The 19,828-nt window shown below is 37.4% G+C and overlaps 1 protein-coding gene across 14 annotated transcripts in view; it reads left to right on the top strand.

Annotated features, from left to right (window-relative positions):
- Window positions 1-19,828, top strand: part of NUMB (NUMB endocytic adaptor protein) — a 163,712-nt gene that overhangs the window by 119,336 nt on the left and 24,548 nt on the right. For 12 of the 14 annotated variants that reach the window (XM_055538586.1, XM_055538582.1, XM_055538592.1 and 9 more), the window contains 2 exons: window positions 4,399-4,473; window positions 8,794-8,826. In XM_055538586.1, the coding sequence (XP_055394561.1) occupies window positions 4,399-4,473; window positions 8,794-8,826 (108 nt within the window). The remainder of the gene's footprint in view (window positions 1-4,398; window positions 4,474-8,793; window positions 8,827-19,828) is intronic. The other 2 variants (XM_055538595.1, XM_055538594.1) reach the window with 1 other exon arrangement.

Below are 19,828 nucleotides of genomic sequence, written 5' to 3'. Positions count from 1 at the left end.
CAGTTGAGTTGATCAAGATGATAGAATAAAATCTTTTGGAAACACTTTGAAATTCTCTATTCATTTCTCCAAATTGGAAGGGAAGAGATTAATAGTCATCATATGCAGATGACATGATGCTTTATACAGAAAACCCTAAAAAGTCCACACAGAAACTTTTAGAACTGATAAATGAGTTCAGCAAGGTGCAGGATGCAATATTAACATACAGAAATCTGTTCCATTTCTTTACACTAACAGTGACATAGCAGAAAGAACAAGTTAAAAAAAAAAAAAATCCTGCTTAAAATTGCATCAAAAAAGATAAAATACCTGGGAGTAAACCTGACCAAAGAGGTGAAAGACTTACATGCTGAGAACGGTAAAACATTGATAAAGGAAATTGAAGACAGTTCCAAGAAATAAAATGATATCCCATGCTCTTGGGTTGGAAGAATTAATATTGTTAAAATGGTCATACTACCCAAAGCAATCTACAAATTTTGATGCAATTCCTATCAAATTACCTATGACATTTTTAACAGAAGTGGAACACATACTCCTAAAACTTATGTGGAACCAGAGAAGACCCAGAATTGCCAAGGCAATCCTGAGGAAAGAACAAAGCTGGAGGCATTAACCATGATCCCCCTCCCAACTTCAGGCAATACTACAAAGCTACAGTAGTAATAGTTGTTGAACAGTAGTTAAAACAACATGGTATTGGCATAAAATCAGACATATGGATCAGTGGAACAGAATAGTGAACCCAGAAATAAACGCGTACACCTATGGTCAATTAATCTTTGACAAAGGAGGCAAGAATATACATTGGAGAAAAGACAGTCTTTTCAGGAAGTGGTGTTAGGAAAGCTGGACAGCCACATATAAATCAGTGAAGTTAAAACACTCCCTCACACCACACACAAAAATAACTCAAACTCAAAATGTCCTAAAGACTTAAATATTAGACATGAGAACCATAAAACTCCTAGAAGAGAACATAGACAAAACATTCTCTGACGTAAATCCTAGCGATATTCTCTTAGATCAGTCTCCCAGTGCAAAAGAAATAAAAACAAAAGTAAACAAATGGGACTTAATCAAACTTAGAAACTTTTGTACAGCTAAGGAGGCCATAGACAAAAGACAACCTGTGGACTGGCAGAAAATACTTGCAAATGATATGACCAATGGGGGCTTAATTTCCACAATATATAAGCATTTCATACAGTGTAATATCAAAAAACAAACAACCCAGTCAAAGGGTGACTAGAAGACCTAAATAGACATTACTTCAAAGAAGACATACAGATGGCCAACAGGCACATTAAAAGATGCTTAACATTGCTGATTATTAGAGAAATGCAAATCAGAATTACAAAGAGGTATCCCTTCACAGCAGTCAGAAGGGCCATTAATCAAAAAGCCTACAAATAATAAATGCTGACAAGGGTTTGGAGAAAAGGGAATCCTCCTACACTATTGGTGGTAATATAAATTGGTACAGCCACAATGGAAAACAGTATGGAGTTTCCTTAAAAAAAAAAAAAAACTAAAACTAAAAATAGAATTACCATATGATCCAGTGATCACACTCCTGGGCTTATATCTGAGGAAAATTATAATTCCAAAAGATATATGCAGGTACTTCTATGGCAGTCCAGTGGTTAAGACTGCACGCTTCCACTTAGTTCCATCCCTGGTTGAGGAACGAAGATCCCACAAGCTGTGTGGTGCAGCCAAAACATAAACATGCACACACATACACACAAAAGATACATGCACCAATGTTCATAGCAGCTCTGTTTACAATAGTCAAGACATGGAAGCAACCTAAGTATCCATCAACAGATGAGTGGATAAAGGAGATGTGGTATATGTACACACACACGATGGAATATCACTCAGCCATAAGAAAGAATGAAATAATGTCATTTGCAGCAACATGAGTGGACCTAGAGATTATTATACTAAGTGAAGTAGTCAGAGTAGGGAAAGACAAATGTATGATGTCTCTTATATGTGGAATCTAAAAAAAATGATACAAATGAACTTGCAAAACAGAAACAAACTCAACAGATGTAAAAAATGTACTTACAGTTACTAAATGGGAAAGGGGAGGGAAGGGATAAATCAGGAGTTGGACTAACAGATGCACACTACTGTATATGAAATAGATAACCAATAAGGACCTACTTATAGCACAGGGAGCTATATTCAATATCTTGTAATAACCTATAATAAAAAAGAATCTGAGGAATATGTAAAATATATATAACTGAATATATTATTTGATTCACTTAAAAGTGAATCTTGCTGTTTTATGTTTATTCAAAATTACAGCAGTTACAATTATTTAGATATTTAAGTATTTTGCCCTTAGTTTATGATCTTTATATTGATACCTCAGGTATTTTGTTACCTAAAGTCTAGCAGTTTCCTAAATTGATTTTAATTATGTAGGTTTTATGCATTCAGTCAGTATTGGAAAGATGGGAGTAAAAATGAAAAATTCAATATATGAGCATTGTAAGACTATTGTGGGTCAGGCTGCTTGGGTCTGAGCATTCACTGGCTGAATGGTTTTGAGCAAGTTACTTAAACTCTCTATGCATGTGTTCCCTAGGGCACTAGTTATTGTGCCCATGAATTGCTACTGTTTCACCTTCATCCAGGGCCAAATGGTGGGAGATTCAGGGAGAGCGTAAGAAAGCAGAAGTCAGGATTGGGGGTGTTGACGCCACCTTTCTAGAAGCACAGTCTGTGAGAGGTGCGTGGCTCTTGCAGGTTTCCCTTGCTGCTCCCACTGACACCACCAGAGGGTTTCCTGAGGATTGGGGTGTGAAAGAACAAAAATAAATAAATAAAGGGATGGGGATCCCTGTACTTTTTGAGGATAAGGTATTCGCATACCTGGTCCTTGAGCCAGAGATAGAGTGCTTTTCCCAGAGTTCTGACTGTGCCATAGCTCTCCCTTTTGTATATCTGGCAGTGTTAAGTTCAAGCTGGAGGGACCAAAGGAGAGAGGAGGGGCATGGAAGGTAAACTCTCTGCCAGTTCAGAAATACCTTGAATTCTGATGTTCTCTGATTTATCGTACACTCTTTACGAGATCTCAGATAGGTGCTCCGTGCATTCTATTCTGGTTTTATGATTTCATTCAGAGCATTGGACAGGATGCCATGCTCTGCTAAGTCACTTTAGTCGTGTCCAACTCTGTGCAGCCCTATAGACTGTAGCCCACCAGGCTCCTCTATCCATGGGATTCTCCAGGCAAGAATACTGGAGTGGGCTTCCATTTCCTTCTCCAGGGGATCTTCCCAACTCAGGGATTGACAATGAAGTCTCTCCTTCATTGACAGAGGGTTCTTTACCACTAGTGCCACCTGGGAAGCCAGGACAGGGTAAGACATGTCTACTCCCATCTTACCAGAACCAGACTCTAAATCTCCTTTTAAAAGAGCACTTGAGATATTGCCATCATCCATTGTACTTTTTAACCCAAGACTATTCCCATACTAAGATACAATTTGAATAATAATACTACCTTGCAAAAAAAAAAAGCACTTTTTAGCTCTCCATTGTCTCTGGGGTTCAGTACAGACTCATTTCAGTATTCAAGTTTCATAGCTGCATATACCTCATATTCTTGCCAGATGAGGAATACTTGCTGATGTATTATTATTCTATTCCACACCTATAGCTTTTGTTAAATTCTCCCTGCCTAAAATAGTTTTCCAGCCTTTCCCATATGGCTTCTTCAAGTATACATATGTATTCTTCAAGAATACATCCCAGGCATATGCCTGTGTGTTTAATAAAAGGAGTTCAGAGTTCATAAAGGTTCAGATTAAGGTGTTAATAGGTTTGAAGTTTGGATAGGTTTGAAGAATGTTTCTTGGATTCTGACATATTTTAAAACTCAAATGTATTGTCTTAAAATTTTAGTTTTCAGCCCTCTTCTTATGTGCTTCCCATAAAAAGAGTATGTGATCTCTTCAGGCCTTGAATAGCTGTTGTTTTCCTTTGTACCTTTTCAGTATATACACACACACATGCTTTGTTTTAGGATTATTTTTTATGTCTAGAGATAAACAGTGTCTAGCACAAGCTTTTATGCCTCAGATTCACTAGATTCAGGTAACATTTACCTGAATGTTAACCTGACATTTACCTTTCCTTATCATGTTCTTTTTCACCTACTCCCCTTTAACAACTCTTTGAGACCTTTATTCTAAATCTCATTCATATGAGGACACCGAGGATAAGTAAAGTCACATTATCTTAACTGTTGTGTAATGCTATGAGTTTCTTGAGTGGAATTTTATTATTCAATTTTCTACCACATAATGCCTACCATATAGTAGCTACTCAGTAAACACAGCAATATCCCTAACTCTTCTCTTCTTTCTACAGTACCTTGGGCATGTAGAAGTTGATGAATCAAGAGGAATGCACATCTGTGAAGATGCTGTAAAAAGACTGAAAGCTGTATGTATTTGATGGTTGCCAGTGTTGATCTGTATGCTATAAACACTTTCTCAAAAGATTTTGCTCAGTAAATTTCAGTGATTCATTGTCCAGTAAGAACAGTGTTTCTTTTAAGGCAAAAGATGTGTGCTCATTAATAAAGAGCATTTCACGTTGTCCATCCAAAGATGTAAGTTTTAATGACCAGCTGCTTCAGTGTAGGCCAGACATTATCTAAAAGATAGTTTTAATTCAGAACCCATGTTAAACTAGTGGTATGAACTCTTATAGATAACTAGTATTCTAAAACCAGGGTAAAACTATTTCAGTCACTTAACCTAACTGTGATAACTGGGTTATAAATTAGTAATTTTAAATCTGTAGGAAACAGCTTTCCAGGAAAAAAAAAAGTATAAAATAGAGATATCTGTTAATGGCCGGTGAGGTTTATTTTGGGGAGACTTACTATCATTACTGCTATCCCCCAGTTTCCTTCTCTGTACTCCTCTAACATTAAATATTTCCCTGCCTTTTGCACAAACTTCAGCATATTTGAAGTGGAGAGTCCTTTTCAAGGATCAATAATGTCTATTTTGCCTATTACGCCATAGAATACATCCCAGGCATATGCCTGTGTGTTTAATAAAAGGAGTTCAGAGTTCATAAAGGTTCAGATTAAGGTGTTAATAGGTTTGAAGTTTGGATAGGTTTGAAGAATGTTTCTTGGATTCTGACAGCCCTTTTTACAACCTTCCTTTTCTCCAATGTGTGGCCTTTCCTGCCTTTGCTGTGAAAGCTTTAAGCATTACTTCTGCATGCCCTTGCCCCAGCAGCATTAAATACTTGTTGCTTTGGGTTTGCTGGTATGCTAGGCTGCCACAAGTTTGGCTACTAATGAATGAGTGCTTTTTTTTCCCCCTCAATTTGCTTAATCAAAACTTTTCCATTTCTTGGTGTATTTTGACCTCTTATATATAATTGCTCAGTATAAAAGATATGAAATCAAGGAAGCAACCAACTCGTCAAAGTGGATTGTGTTTTCCAGCAAATGTCTGAATCTATTATAGAAAGGAAAGGAGGAGAAAAATAACTGATTATGGTATGCAAAAAACTTTAAAAAAAAAAGGATAACCCAGAACAATATACAGATACACATACATACCCTTTACCTCAGATTTTTGTTATTTAAATTCTTAAATGTTTGAATACCTTCTTAGTCTTATCTGTGCTCTTCATTTAATCATCATTAATGTTAAAGGAACTTCCTGGTTTTATAGACTTGCCATGTCCACCTAAATATGTTCCCGAGTTAAATGCAGCCGCAGATAATACAGTTTTCAAAGAAACTTAAATTCAGTCTCTTATTTAACAAAATAATTCTAAGTTCACTAAGAGAATAAGATTAAGAACACTTTTAAAGATTTTTAATTGAAGGATGATTGCTTTACAAAGTTGTGTTGGTTTCTTCTGTATAGGAACGTGAATCAGCCATAAATATATATATATCCCCTCTTCCTTGAACGCTCTAGGTTGTCACAGAGCACCAGGCTGAGCTCTCTGTGTCAGTTTCCCATTTGTTAATACTCAATGAAACTTCCCCTTCTACTAAAACCCTGTCTAATGCTATATGGAAACGGTTGCAGAAAGTTGGAAGTCTTCAGATGTTGTTCATCCTCAGATCATATCATGTTAGTCTGCAAAAATACATGATTTTTGTCTTTTCATATTTTTACTACACAAATTTCTAGATGCCTTTTTTCCTCCTTTTACCAAACATTTATCTAACAAACATCTGTAATCTACTGTGCCAGATGCTTATATTGTGCCAAAAGCTGTGTCTGGGAAATGTGTTTATTTTCATAGATGATAAATACTCCTCTTAGAGTTTCAAATAAATGGAAGCAAACATAAAAATGTACAGACCTACAGACTGAAGAAGAAATAGTATATCTGGAACAAGTTTGAATGCCAAAAAGTTTTAAAATATAAAGAATTATGTAGCTCAAATGTACCAGTTAAATAGGAAAACAAACATCTTAAACCTATCACTCAAATGATTGTTGAACTAAAAATGTAATGTTCTAGTGTTTTTTAATTGTGAGAGATTGAAGTAGCAGGATAATTTGCAAGTACAGTTTTTTTATTTTCCTTCCAAGTGATTCGTTAAAATTTAGGATTACTTTAACTTCAATTAGAATTTATCAACATACTTAATATTCTCAAAGGAAAAGATACTATAATTAAACAAATACTTCTCAGAGCGTAGATATGTTTAATTTTTTTTTTACATTATATTCATAAAGTTAGGTACAGTGTTTTCAATTCATTTACTTTGTGGCATAATTTACTTAGCCACTTAGGGGTATAGGTTGTATAAGATAAATGACAGAAACGACTGTTGCCCAGTTTCAGTGCCTTGATGACATGGTTGCAGAGTGAGGAGTACCGATTTTATAAAAAGCATTTGGGGCCTTTGGTTATCTTGCTTGATACTGGTGCAAGAGGACCTTTTAAAATGTCTTTTCTTCCCATTGTCTCTGTAAATGTCTTTCGCACTCTGTCTTGGTTTTAGACTAGTTTCATTACACTACCAGTTTCTAATATGGTGGTTTTTTATTCACTATTTGATATATTTGTTTTAATATATGTTCTTGTTTTAGCAGGTAAAAGAATCATAATTGTTTTTTAAATTAGTTTTATTCTCTAATCTAATAACTGTCTTGATGCATTTTGCACGTCATCTTTTTTCATTAACATCTGAGGTCTTTTATAAAAAGAAGGCAAACTCCATGTTTAACAGGAGCTTTTCTGGGAGCTAAATTAAATATTAATGAATCTTCTTCTGGTACCTTCCTGTCCTTAAAGAATGGTGAATCTTTTAACATGGCCTGCACCTTTTAAAAGCTGGTGGTTACCTAAAAGTCTAACAAAGCTAGAGTCCCCAAACTTGGCAGCAGAAATAAGCTTAGTCTTACTATGTAACTACTCACTTTCCTTATTATATTTCTAGCTTAAATTGAAAACATTTTGTGGAAATATTTGATGCTGTTTGTGTTTTTCAAAACCTAGAGAAAAAACAAACTATTTAGTGTTTGAGAATATTGAATGAATTTATAAATTATCTGTTGTTCAGTTAGGCACCTCTGTCTTCCACGATCTCCCGAGTTTGCTCAGATTCATGTCCATTGAGTTGGTGATGCTATCTAGCCATACCATCCTCTTAGATAAATCATCTAAGAGAGTCAAATTTCTGTATAGTTGTCTTTTTCTAGGCATTTGTTCACTGTTAATAACAGTTTATAAAAGGCAAAGGCTTAAAGTATAGTTCAGCCAAAACTAAGAAATGTTAACATTAAGCTAGCTTGGGTGAACTAGAACTCATCTACTTTGCATAAATTTTTCAGACTTTACATGGTGGCCAGTTTTCAAAATTTGTATATGCTTAAAAAATTGTGCTGGGATCACAGACACTTGTCTCTTTTTTACCTACATATACTTATAACTGTCACTGCAAATTACTTTATTCTAAAATAGAATTTTAAAAGAAAATACAACCATATTCCTCAGATTTCAGCTGTGGCTCACAGATGTGGTTTGGTTCTCAAATATATTCATTTTCTCAACTCCAATGAAAGCATTGGCCTTGTGTTCTTTATAGATGATTTATTCCGTGTTTGAAATCGAAAATATCTGTTAATTCCCTATGATTGCTGTGGAATTGATCAGCACATACATACATATAAATCAGTCCTAATGTATTAGTAAGAATTCTCTAAGTGACATCTTTAACTCAAAAAGAAAGTCTTAACAAGGATCCTCGCTGCACACTTATAATTTAAGTGTAGCATTTTTTAATGTTACTGTGTGATCATTTGAGTGTGGACTGGTTTTTTAATTGGTGACTTCCACATATTCAACCACTGATTTTAAATTGAAAAATGTATATCTACCAATATATTTACCACTTACTATTATGAAAGTTTTAATGCAAATCTCACCAAATCAGTATGTCATAATCTTTTTCTCTGCTGCCAAATTTGAATAATCTGTTTTAAACATCAAAAGAGAATGCTAAAGTAACTAGTTGCTCTGCATGAATACAGGTTCTGATATCTTCTCTTTCTGTGGATTCTTAGGCCGTACAGTATGTTTCCCTGCATTTTCATGCACCCTTCATTTTTCCCTGTCACTCCTGGTATGGATAACTCTTTAAAATTCTCACTTCCTCCCCTTCTCCTACTTTGCCCTTCACCTACCCTCTGTGTGTGCTTATTGCTGTGAAACCCTGGGACATTAAGCCCATACAATAATAGCGCTCGACTTGTCCCCCTGTTCCTCCAGGAAAGGAAGTTCTTCAAAGGCTTCTTTGGAAAAGTAAGTTTGATGCCACATTTGTGCCTTGCTTTATAAGGAGTTACACCCCTAGTATAGCATTAATGTATTTTTTAGAAAGAAGTACAGCTTTGGTTTCTTTATAATACAGGAATTGATTTGATGGAATATGGAAATTAATGAATCTGGAAGCTGCTGTCTATTGATATACCTGTGTGTTTGTTGATACTAAATCTGATAATTCCTAGGAAAGTCCAATAAATAAATCAAGTAGGTTAAAAAAGAATTGCTTCCTCAAAACTAGGTGTTTAAATAATTTGATTTAGCAAAATTGTTCATAATAGAATATTTTTGAACAAGTAGGCTTTACTTAGTGCTCAATATTGACAGAAAAGTAGGAAGAAATACTAAATTCAAGTGAAAATTAAATGTATCCTAAATTTTACATTTATTGCTATTACTTTTTTTCAATTTAAGTTAAATTTCAGGTGAAGTAAGTAAAGTATGTGAACTTATCTTTGGGAATCCTGTGGTTTTTAACCTGGGATGGTAACTTAAGAAAAACTATCTTAATTAGTAGTCTATCAAATGTATGTCATATGTGTAATATTCTTTATGTAGGTGCTTTTTAGTTTTTAGTTTTTTTTTTTTAATATTTTTTCAATTTTTTTCTTTTTGGCTGCACCCAGCAGTATGTGGGAAATTCATTCCCTGGGCAGGGATTGAACCTGGGCCCTCTGCAGTGGAAACATAGAGGCTTAACCACTGGGCTGCGGGGGAAGTCCCATGTAGGTGCTTTTTAAAGAATGATTGTTCAGTGTTCAGATTTCCTTATAATGTGTAGGGTGACAATACAAAAATAGATAAATACATTTCTAACATTTTTGTGTCTAAGCTTATTGTTTAGTTTTTTTTTAATTTAAATTTATTTATTTTAATTGGAGGCTAATTACTTTACAATATTGTATTGGTTTTGCCATATATCAAACATGAATCCGCCATGGGTGTACACGTGTTCCCCATCCTGAACCCCCATCCCACCTCCTTCCCCATACCATCCCTCTGGGTCATCCCAGTGCACCAGCCCCAAGCATCCTGTGTCCTGCATCGAACCTGTATTGTTTAGTTTTGAGTAAGTGCCACAAAATAATTCAGACTGAGACAGTATAAAAAAACTACTGTCATTTTTATAACTCAGTGTACATTACTAAAAGTTTATGTGTTTATGTGATATAAAATATAAAAATCCCATCACAGTTAATTTTTCACTGGGTGGTTTTGTTACTTTAAAGAATTTTTTTTTTTTCTTTTTGGCCACACCACATGGCATGCCACACTTAGTTCCCTGACCAGGGATCAAACCTGTGCCCCCTACAGTGGTAGCTTGGAGTCTTAACTGCTGGCCTGCCAAGGAAGTCCCTAAGAAGGCCAGTTTTTTAAAATGATTAGTTTCCATTTCCTTCTCAGTTAAGTATTTTAGTTGTAACTCTTTTTATCCCCTCCACATGTTCTGGTTTAAGTTGGGCTTCCCTGGTGGCTCAGATGGTAAAGAATCTGCCTCCAGTGCAGGAGACCTGGGTTAGATCCCTGGGTCAGGCAGATCCCTGGAGAAGGGAATGGCTAACCACTCCAGTATTCTTGCCTGGAGAATTCCATGGACAGAGGAGCCCGGCATGCTGCATGAGGTCACCAAAAGTTGGATGCAACTGAGCAACACTTCCACTTCACTTCTGGTTTAAGCTACCATTATACTAAAGTAAACAATTTTGAAGGATTTTAGATTGACTGGTTTATTCAGTACCTGCTGTCAGTCTGAAATACAAAGTCATGTAGTGTATCCACACATGTCACAGTAAAACTTTTAGTAGGTATTTTGAGCCTGAATCAGATTAACAGGTCCATAGAATGTGAGTCACATTAACAGGTCCATAGACTGTGGGATCTATAACTAGAAAGAATTAATCCTGTAGACACTTGGACACTTATAAATAGGCATCCTGATTGTTAAGCGAATTTTTTGGTGGAGCATTTTTTCTTTTCCAAATATAATTTCTCAAAGCAATTTCACATGAACCCAATTAAAATATAATATTAAGTATTTTCTAAGTGATCAGTTTTTAATGTATCTACTTTGGTAAAGCAGTCTTATCTATGAATGCTGCTGCTGCTAAGTTGTTACAGTCATGTCCGACTCTGTGCGACCCCATAGACGGCAGCCTACTGGGCTCCCCTGTCCCTGGGATTCTCCAGGCAAGAACACTGGAGTGGGTTGCCATTTCCTTCTCCAATGCATGAAAGTGAAAAGTGAAAGTGAAGTCGCTCAGTCATGTCCGACTCTTAGTGACCCCATGGACTGCAGCCTACCAGGCTCCTCCGTCCATAGGATTTTCCAGGCAAGAGTACTGGAGTGGGGTGCCATTGCTTTCTCTGTATGAATGCTAGGATGTAGAAAATATTAATGTGGTTTATAAAAAAATATGTTAAAGTGTGTTTTTTTAGAAGGTTATAGCATCATATTAAAGGACAAAAATAGCTATCACGTGAGAATCAGTTCCCAGGTGACAATATTCATTGCTGTGTATAATGAGGTCATTGTGCATTTAATGTCACTGAACTGGGTCACACCATGCTTCTTAGCTATTTTTACTGCATTTTGCTACATTGCAAATTTAATATGGTATGAGAAAGAAAACTATGAATTATCTCACTTAATCCTTACAGTAACCCTGAAATTATTATTTTCTCCTGTCTTACAGTGAGAAAACTGAAGTTTACAGAGGGTTAAATGACCTGCCTGAATTCACATATACAATAAGTGGTAGAGTCTAGATTTGAACCCAGATAATCTGATTTCAGAGTCTATATTGTTAAATCACTTTGCTCTACAATCACTCTATTTCCAGATTATTTACAAGCAAAGTTTAAGAGATTTAACCTTATAAAGATGTTAGTAAATAAAGAGCATCCTAAAACTCATTTTATTTTCTACCTTTCTTCTTTAAAGGTAGCAATTTAATTTTGCATTTTTGTCTCTGGTCAATTTACTTTATTATTAAATCTTTAAAGAATCTTTTCCAGTGGTTCAAATAACATTTTATTTATCTAGAGATGTTTAAATCATACTAGTGAGATTTTCTTAAAAGATACTAATCTGTCCCATAATGTGAACAAATATGACCCTTAGAATTCTTTTTTTCTTTTTTAAAAATTTTACTTATTTTTTAATTGAAGGATAACTGCTTTACCGAATTTTGTTGTTTCCTGTCAAACTGACCCTTAGAATTCTTTTTATTTTTCAGTTTTATTGAGATATAATCGACATACAGCAATATATGTTTAAGGTGTACACAATAATGATTCGAGTTCATATGTCATGAAATAGTTACTAAGATAAGTTTAGTGATCCTCTCCATCTCATAGAGATACAATGCAGAATTCTTACGTTATTGTGGGGAGAATTATTTTTATGGCCAGGCAGTTCATTCTTTTTTATTTTTCCCAGGCAGTTCATTCTTACACACAATTTTTTTTTTTTATTTACAGTTAACTCATTCAAAGAGTTTGGAAGCCAAGGTGGGGGGGAAGCATCACCCATAATCTTTCCAGAAATTTACGTGTAAATGAAAACTTTTCTTGAATTTGGAGCCTTTTATACTTTTCAAGTTGCCATCATTTAACTCACTTTCAACACTAATCTACAAGTTGTCTGGTGAAAGGGATTTGGTTTGTTGAGTTTGCTTAGTCATTTGTGTTTTGATGAAAGCTAAAAATGAAGAATCTCATAGAACAGTATGTTAGGGAGTTTTTATCTAGTGCAACTCCTCATAAATTTTGATACTTTCTTAGCCTTCATGTTATGTATGTTTTAATGGTCAAACAGTTATCAAGAGTTTCCACCAAACATATTTGCATAACAGTAGATGCGTGAACGGAGAAGGCAATGGCACCCCACTCCAGTACCCTTGCCTGGGAAATCCCATGGACGGAGGAGCCTGGTGGGCTGCAGTCCATGGGCTCACTAAGAGTTGGACGCAACTGAGCGACTTCACTTTCACTTTTCACTTTCACGCATTGGAGAAGGAAATGGCAACCCACTCCAGTGTTCTTGCCTGGAGAATCCCAGGGACGGGGGAGCCTGGTGGGCTGCCATCTGTGGGGTTGCATAGAGTCGGACACGACTGAAGCGACTTAGCAGCAGCAGATGGGTGAAAGAATTATTAGCCCTGATGAATTATTAGTTCTCCTGATGATGAGGAGAACTGCTGCTGCTTTTCCCTTAGTTGTCCTGGACCTGAATACTCTGCCCTGTTCCTGTCAGGGGCCTGACCTCCCTGTTCCTCCATCTAATGGAAGCAGTACTTTCAGAAGCTTTATTAATGAGTAACAGATAAACCTGGGTGTCTTACAGGTCTGTGTTATTAACCCATTGTAAGATTACATACATCTTAAAACGGGGAAAAAAAACCTAAGACTCTGAAATATCTTTTTCTAAACTTAGCTACATTAAATTGCTCATTATTTTAAGAAAGCCAAGAATATTCTCAACTTTTTAGAAAGTACTATATACAGCTCCTAGTGTATTTGGCTGTACTTGGCAAATGTTTTATTAATATTAGCAAGCAATTACATGGCCCTTAACATTTGAAAAGGATCTTAAATTTTAATGTATTTGAGGAAACTCATGAGCTAAATAAATCTGTATTACCATTTTACGAGGAACTCACTGAACATAAAGATATAAAGTGTTTTTAGGCCACCCTGTTAGGTCTCTTTTTAAAGCCATCGTATTAGAAAAACTCAGTTCAATCTGCCTCCTGTTAGTCTTTGTCCTGTGTATCTCTTTACTGCTGACACAAAACACTTTACTTTTAGTCACCGAATGTATAGAGATTTTTTTTCCCCTACACCAAGCAATTATCCTTGACACCAGCTGAGACACTACAGTTTAACTCAGTTCTAACCCTGTCTACTTGGAGATAGTGTCAGACCGCACAGATTTAAGGATTCAGTCTCATAAGACTGGTCCCACCTACTTCAGATGCCAATTACAGGTAGTCAGTCCCCAGGTTACTTGTAGTAACTTCTGTCTCTGACTACAAATTGGAGGTTCCCATGACCTCCTCCTCAGGTTTCATTAATTTGCTAGAACAGCTCACAGAACTCAAGGAAACAGTTACATTTACCAGTTTATTAAAGGACGTGGTAAAGGATACCGACGAAGAGCCAGATGGAGACATACGTACGGCAAAGCCTGGGAGTGACCCAAGGGCAAGAGCTTGTGTCCCTGTGAAATCGGAGTATGTCACCTTCTCATGTGCATGTGTTTGCCAACCTGGAAGCTCTCGGAACCTTGTATTATTAGGATTTTGTGGTGGCTTCCTCGTGTAGACATGATAGATTATTAATTCCAGTTCCATCTCCTCTTCCTTTTTAGAGGATGGAGGAATAAGACTGAAAATCCTAAGCTTCTCATCATGACTTGGTGGTTCTGGTGACAAGTTCTTACCAGGAGCCCACCCAGGATTGTATCATTGTACAAAAGATGCTCCTAGTGTTCTTAGCACTTAGGAATTTACAAGGGTTTTAAGAGCCTTGTGTCAGGGATGGGATCAGAGAACAAATGTCAGGACAAGAGATGCTCTTTGTGTTCTTGTTGCATGGGGAATTTCAAGGATTTCAGGAACTCTGTGCCAGGAACCAGGGGCAAATACCAGTGTATATTTTCTAGTATCTCACAGCCATCTACTTGTATTTATAGAGAGCTTTATACTTAGTGATGTGTTTTGACCTACTTTCTAACTTGCTACTCAAAACAGTTTAGTGAATTAGACATGATAGTTGATGAAACTACATTTTACAAATGAATAAACAAGCTCAAAGAGGTTGCCCAGCTAGTAGTAAATGGTAGTGCCTACCCTGAAACGAAGGTTTTCTGAAACGTAGTGCCGCATGCCTTCTGCCCAGTGTTGGTCTGTTTTCCTCAAGAGGCTTTCAATACAGTGAATGGAAAAATGTCAGATGCAGGGGACACTAGACTGCTCAAGGGCGTGAATGCTTCCCACAAATGTACATTGTATGGCCTGCACACAGTTCATAAATTTAAATTAGTTGCCAGTATTTCAAACATTGAAAGCTTTCAGATTGAAACTATTGTATCTATTTTAGGAATGGCAGATCTGGCAAAACAGCTAACTTTGTATGCGGAGCTGAGTAGCTGTTATGCCCTTTGGTTGCCTGTTGCCACATCCCTGTAGCTCCCTGTTGTCCTCACCGTCTGATTCACTCATTTTGTTACCTGCTTTTAACCCTGTGGGGATGTGAGTTTGTGAACTCCTCCCTAGGCTATTATTTAATTTGGGGGAGGGGGTTAACCACTTCTAACTGTATAAAAATCACCAAAAATATTGTAATATCTCTTATAACAGATATTGTTAATGTACTGCCAGATATATATTTTTTCAAGTTTTTATGCTATTACAATTGTTAAATGGCATCATTAGAAATGGTTATGTTTTAGAGAATACATAGTTGAAAAGTAGCGCATGGTTATATTGGTTGCAACTAATTCTCAAGAGTAAAACATTTAAATGGTATTCATGACCACGTTAAGTCAGTGTGCTCACATCTACATTCTATTTAGATTTCCTATGTTTTTTCCTTAATGGCAGATTGTACTTAGACTACTCTGGGTCCTTTCCTCTACAAGTGAGGGAATATCTACTGCCTCTTTCCTTTTCTTCCTTTCTGCTTTTTAAATTCCCATGCCCTTTCTTCTATAAAATTTACCCTCTCTCATATCATATTAAATGCACCTTTTACGATTTGTTTTTGAAGTGCAATATAACAAATTTCTAAAGAAGCAAAAATAAAAAGACAATCCCAGGAGTCATTAGAATATTTCCATTGATTCTTGGTTTCAGTATTTCCTGTAACGTGATCAACTAATATGTCAAATGGCCTGGCCACTGATCTTTTCTAGACTGAAAAAAAAAAACCAACTCATTAACCTTTGAAGTTGTTTTTTTTTAATTTGTATTCATAAGGAGTCAGTGGTTCTCAAGCCCAAAGTCACAGTTAGTGTCTAAAACATACTAGGAACTATACTAGGCTACCCAGATCAACGATGAGCAAGATGGTCTCCATTTATTTAGTCCAGTTTATTCTCACTTTCAGATGACTATTTGGCTATGCTTTCCTTTTCCTTAAATCTCCAGAATTTCTTACTCTGTTCTCTCTTTCAGTTGATGACCTTGCTTCCTACCTCACTGAACAGATAGAATCAGCTGGAAGAGAACTCTCAGACACAATACCACATCTTCTCACCTACATGCATCTGTGCACATATATTCTATTTTCCCTCCTATTCAAGGGATAAGCTGTCTGTGTTCCTAGCTGAGGCCAGCTCCTCCACAAAATTCTTATTCCAGCTCTTCAGTATTGCTATCCCTCATCCTCCATAATGAGTTTTTCTTTCTCTAGTGGATTGTCCATTAGCATGAAAATAAACCTTCTTTTTAAACGGAGGTTTCTTCTTGGTGCCTTCAGTTTCTGCTCTCCTTTACTCTCTTGAACACTCTATCAGACTTTTACCCTCACCACTTGTCAGGTCATCTGTATTATTATTCCAGTGGTTCTATTTACTCAACCTATCAACAGCATTTGACTTAGCCCATCCCTCCCACTCCTTGAAACACTATTTGTTTGGAGTTAAGGGGTCATACTGTCTTCATTTTCCCTTATATTGCTGCCTACTTCTCAGTCTGTGGACTCTACCTATGCTTGTCCCTTGATGATCTCATCCAGTGTCACGGATTTAAATACCATCTCTATGCTGATGATTTTGAAGTTTCTATCTCCAGACATCTCCCATAAATTCCAGAGTGGTATTTCCATCTTAGAAACAGTATAGCATAGGGGTCAAGGACAGACTGGAGATCTGGATTCAATTCAGTTCAGTCGCTCAGTTGTGTCTGACTCTTTGCGACCCCATGAACTGCAGCACGCCAGGCCTCCCTGTCCATCACCAACTCCCGGAGTTCACTCAAACTCATGTCCATTGAGTCGGTGATGCCATCCAGCCATCTCATCCTCTGTCATCCCCTTCTCCTGCCCCCAATCCCTCCCACCATCAGTCTTTTCCAGTGAGTCAACTCTTCGCATGAGGTGGCCAAAGTATTGGAGTTGCAGCTTTAGCATCAGTCCTTCCAGTGAAAACCCAGGGCTGATCTCCTTCCGAATGGACTGGTTGGATCTCCTTGCAGTCCAAGGGACTCTCAAGAGTCTTCTCCAACACCACAGTTCAAAAGCATCAATTCTTCGGTGCTCAGCTTTCTTCACAGTCCAACTCTCACATCCATACATGACCACTGGAAAAACCTTAGCCTTGACTAGATGGACCTTCGTTGGCAAAGTAATGTCTCTGCTTTTGAATATGCTGTCTAGGTTGGTCATAACTTTCCTTCCCAGGAGTAAGCATCTTTTAATTTCATGGTTGCAGTCACCATCTGCAGTGATTTTGGAGCCCCCCAAAATAAAGTCTGACACTGTTTACCCATCTATTTCCTGTGAAGTGATGGGACCAGATACCATGATCTTCGTTTTCTCAATGTTGTGCTTTAAGCCAACTTTTTCACTCTCCTCTTTCACTTTCATCAAGAGGCTTTTTAGTTCCTCTTCACTTTCTGCCATAAGGGTGGTGTCATCTGCATATCTGAGGTTATTGATATTTCTCCCAGCAATCTTGATTCTAGCTTGTGCTTCCTCCAGCCCAGCGTTTCTCATGTACTCTGCATATAAGTTAAATAAGCACGGTGGCAGTATTCAGCCTTGACGTACTCCTTTTCCTATTTGGAACCAGTCTGTTCTTCCATGTCCAGTTCTAACTGTTGCTTCCTGACCTGCATAGGTTTCTCAAGAGGCAGGTCAGGTGGTCTGGTATTCCCATCTCTTGAAAAATTTTCCACAGTTTATTGTGATCCACACAGTCAAAGGCTTTGGCATAGTCAGTAAAGCAGAAACAGATGCTTTTCTGGAACTCTCTTGCTTTTTTGATGACCCAGCAGATGTTGGCAATTGATCTCTGGTTCCTCTTCCTTTTCTAAAACCAGCTTGAACATCTGGAAGTTCACGGTTCACGTATTGCTGAAGCCTGGCTTGGAGAATTTTGAGCATTACTTTACTAGCGTGTGAGATGAGTGCAATTGTGCGGTAGTTTGAACATTCTTTGGCATTGCCTTTCTTTGGGATTGGAATGAAAACTGTCCTTTTCCAGTCCTGTGGCCACTGCTGAGTTTTCCAAATTTGCTGGCATATTGAGTGCAGCACTTTCACAGCATCATCTTTCAGGATTTGGAATAGCTCCACTGGAATTCTGTCACCTCCCCTAGCTTTGTTCATAGTGATGCTTTCTAAGGCCCACTAGACTTCACATTCCAGGATGTCTGGCTCTAGGTGAGTGATCACACCATTGTGATTATCTTGGTCGTGAAGATCTTTTTTGTACAGTTCTTCTGTGTATTCTTGCCATCTCTTCTTAATATCTTCTGCTTCTGTTAGGTCCATACCATTTCTGACCTTTATCGAGCCCATCTTTGCATGAAATGTTCCCTTGGTATCTCTAATTTTCTTGAAGAGATCTCTAGTCTTTCCCATTCTGTTGTTTTCCTCTATTTCTTTGCCTTGATCGCTGAGGAAGGCTTTCTTATCTCTCCTTGCTGTTCTTTGGAACTCTGCATTCAGATGCGTATATCTTTCCTTTTCTCCTTTGCTTTTTGCTTCTCTTCTTTTCATAGCTATTTGTAAGGCCTCCTCAGACAGCCATTTTGCTTTTTTGCATTTCTTTTCCATGGGGATGGTCTTGATCCCTGTCTCCTGTACAATGTCACGAACCTCCGTCCATTGTTCATCAGGCACTCTATCTATCAGATCTAGTCCCTTAAATCTATTTCTTACTTCCACTGTATAATCATAAGGGATTTGATTTAGGTCATACCTGAATGGTCTGGTGGTTTTCCCTACTTACTTCAATTTAAGTTTGAATTTGGCAATAAGGAGTTCATTATCTGAGCCACAGTCAGCTCCTGGTCTTGTTTTTGCTGACTATAGAGCTTCTCCATTTTTGGCTGCGAAGAACATAATCAATCTGATTTCGGTGTTGACCATCTGGTGATGTCCATGTGTGTATTTAATCCTGGCTCAGCTGCTTATTAGTTTTGTGATCTTGGGAGATGTTTTTAACCATTTTGTACCTCAGCTTCCCCATCTATTACCAAAAAAAAAGGGGTGGGAGGGATACTAATTCCAACTTCATGTGATTGTTCTGAAGATTAAATTAGTAAATACAAGCAAAGTGTACAGAATAGCTTGCTATATGAACAAGTGTCAGTATCATTAGCATCAAACATTTCACCCTAAGGCATTTCATATTAATGTGTCACAAACCAAATTCTAAACTCTTCCCCGGACTGCTCTTCCCTAGTCTTTCCCATCCCAGTCCCTCTGCTTAAGCCACAAATCCTGGATCTGATCTTGACTTCTTCCGCTTTTACCTTATATCATCCTGTCAGCAGTTCCTGTCTGACTACCTCCACCACTACCCTGGTCCATGCCAGCTCCTCTGCTTACCTGAATCATTGCATTAATGTTCTACTCAATCTGCTTTCATCATTATTCCTCTGTTATCTGTTCTCAAGATATCAGTCTGAGTGATCTTTTTAAGACAGATCTGATTGTTTCCCTATGGCAGTTGGTCCTCCAGTAGCTTTCTGACCTACCCAGAGTAAAAACCAAAGTCTTCTGGGCCTAGTGGGCCATTGTACATGAATTCCCTCTGTCCCTTTTCCTATCTTCTCCTATTCTTGCTTCCTCTGTTTCAGCCATACTAGCCTCCCTGCTCTTCCTTGAGTATACCAGGTATGCTTCCACTTCAGGACCTTTGCACTTGCCATAACCTCTAATCTGGAACACTCATCATCCAGATATGTGTGTGGCTCACTTTCTCATCTCTTCCCATTCTTTGCTTAAAAGCCCCATTTTCACTGAGGCA

This window comes from Bubalus kerabau, chromosome 10 (assembly GCF_029407905.1).
Source record: "Bubalus kerabau isolate K-KA32 ecotype Philippines breed swamp buffalo chromosome 10, PCC_UOA_SB_1v2, whole genome shotgun sequence".
Classification (NCBI taxonomy): domain Eukaryota; kingdom Metazoa; phylum Chordata; class Mammalia; order Artiodactyla; family Bovidae; genus Bubalus; species Bubalus kerabau.
Note: the sequence above shows the minus strand (reverse complement) of the source record. Positions and strands in the feature narration are given on the sequence as shown.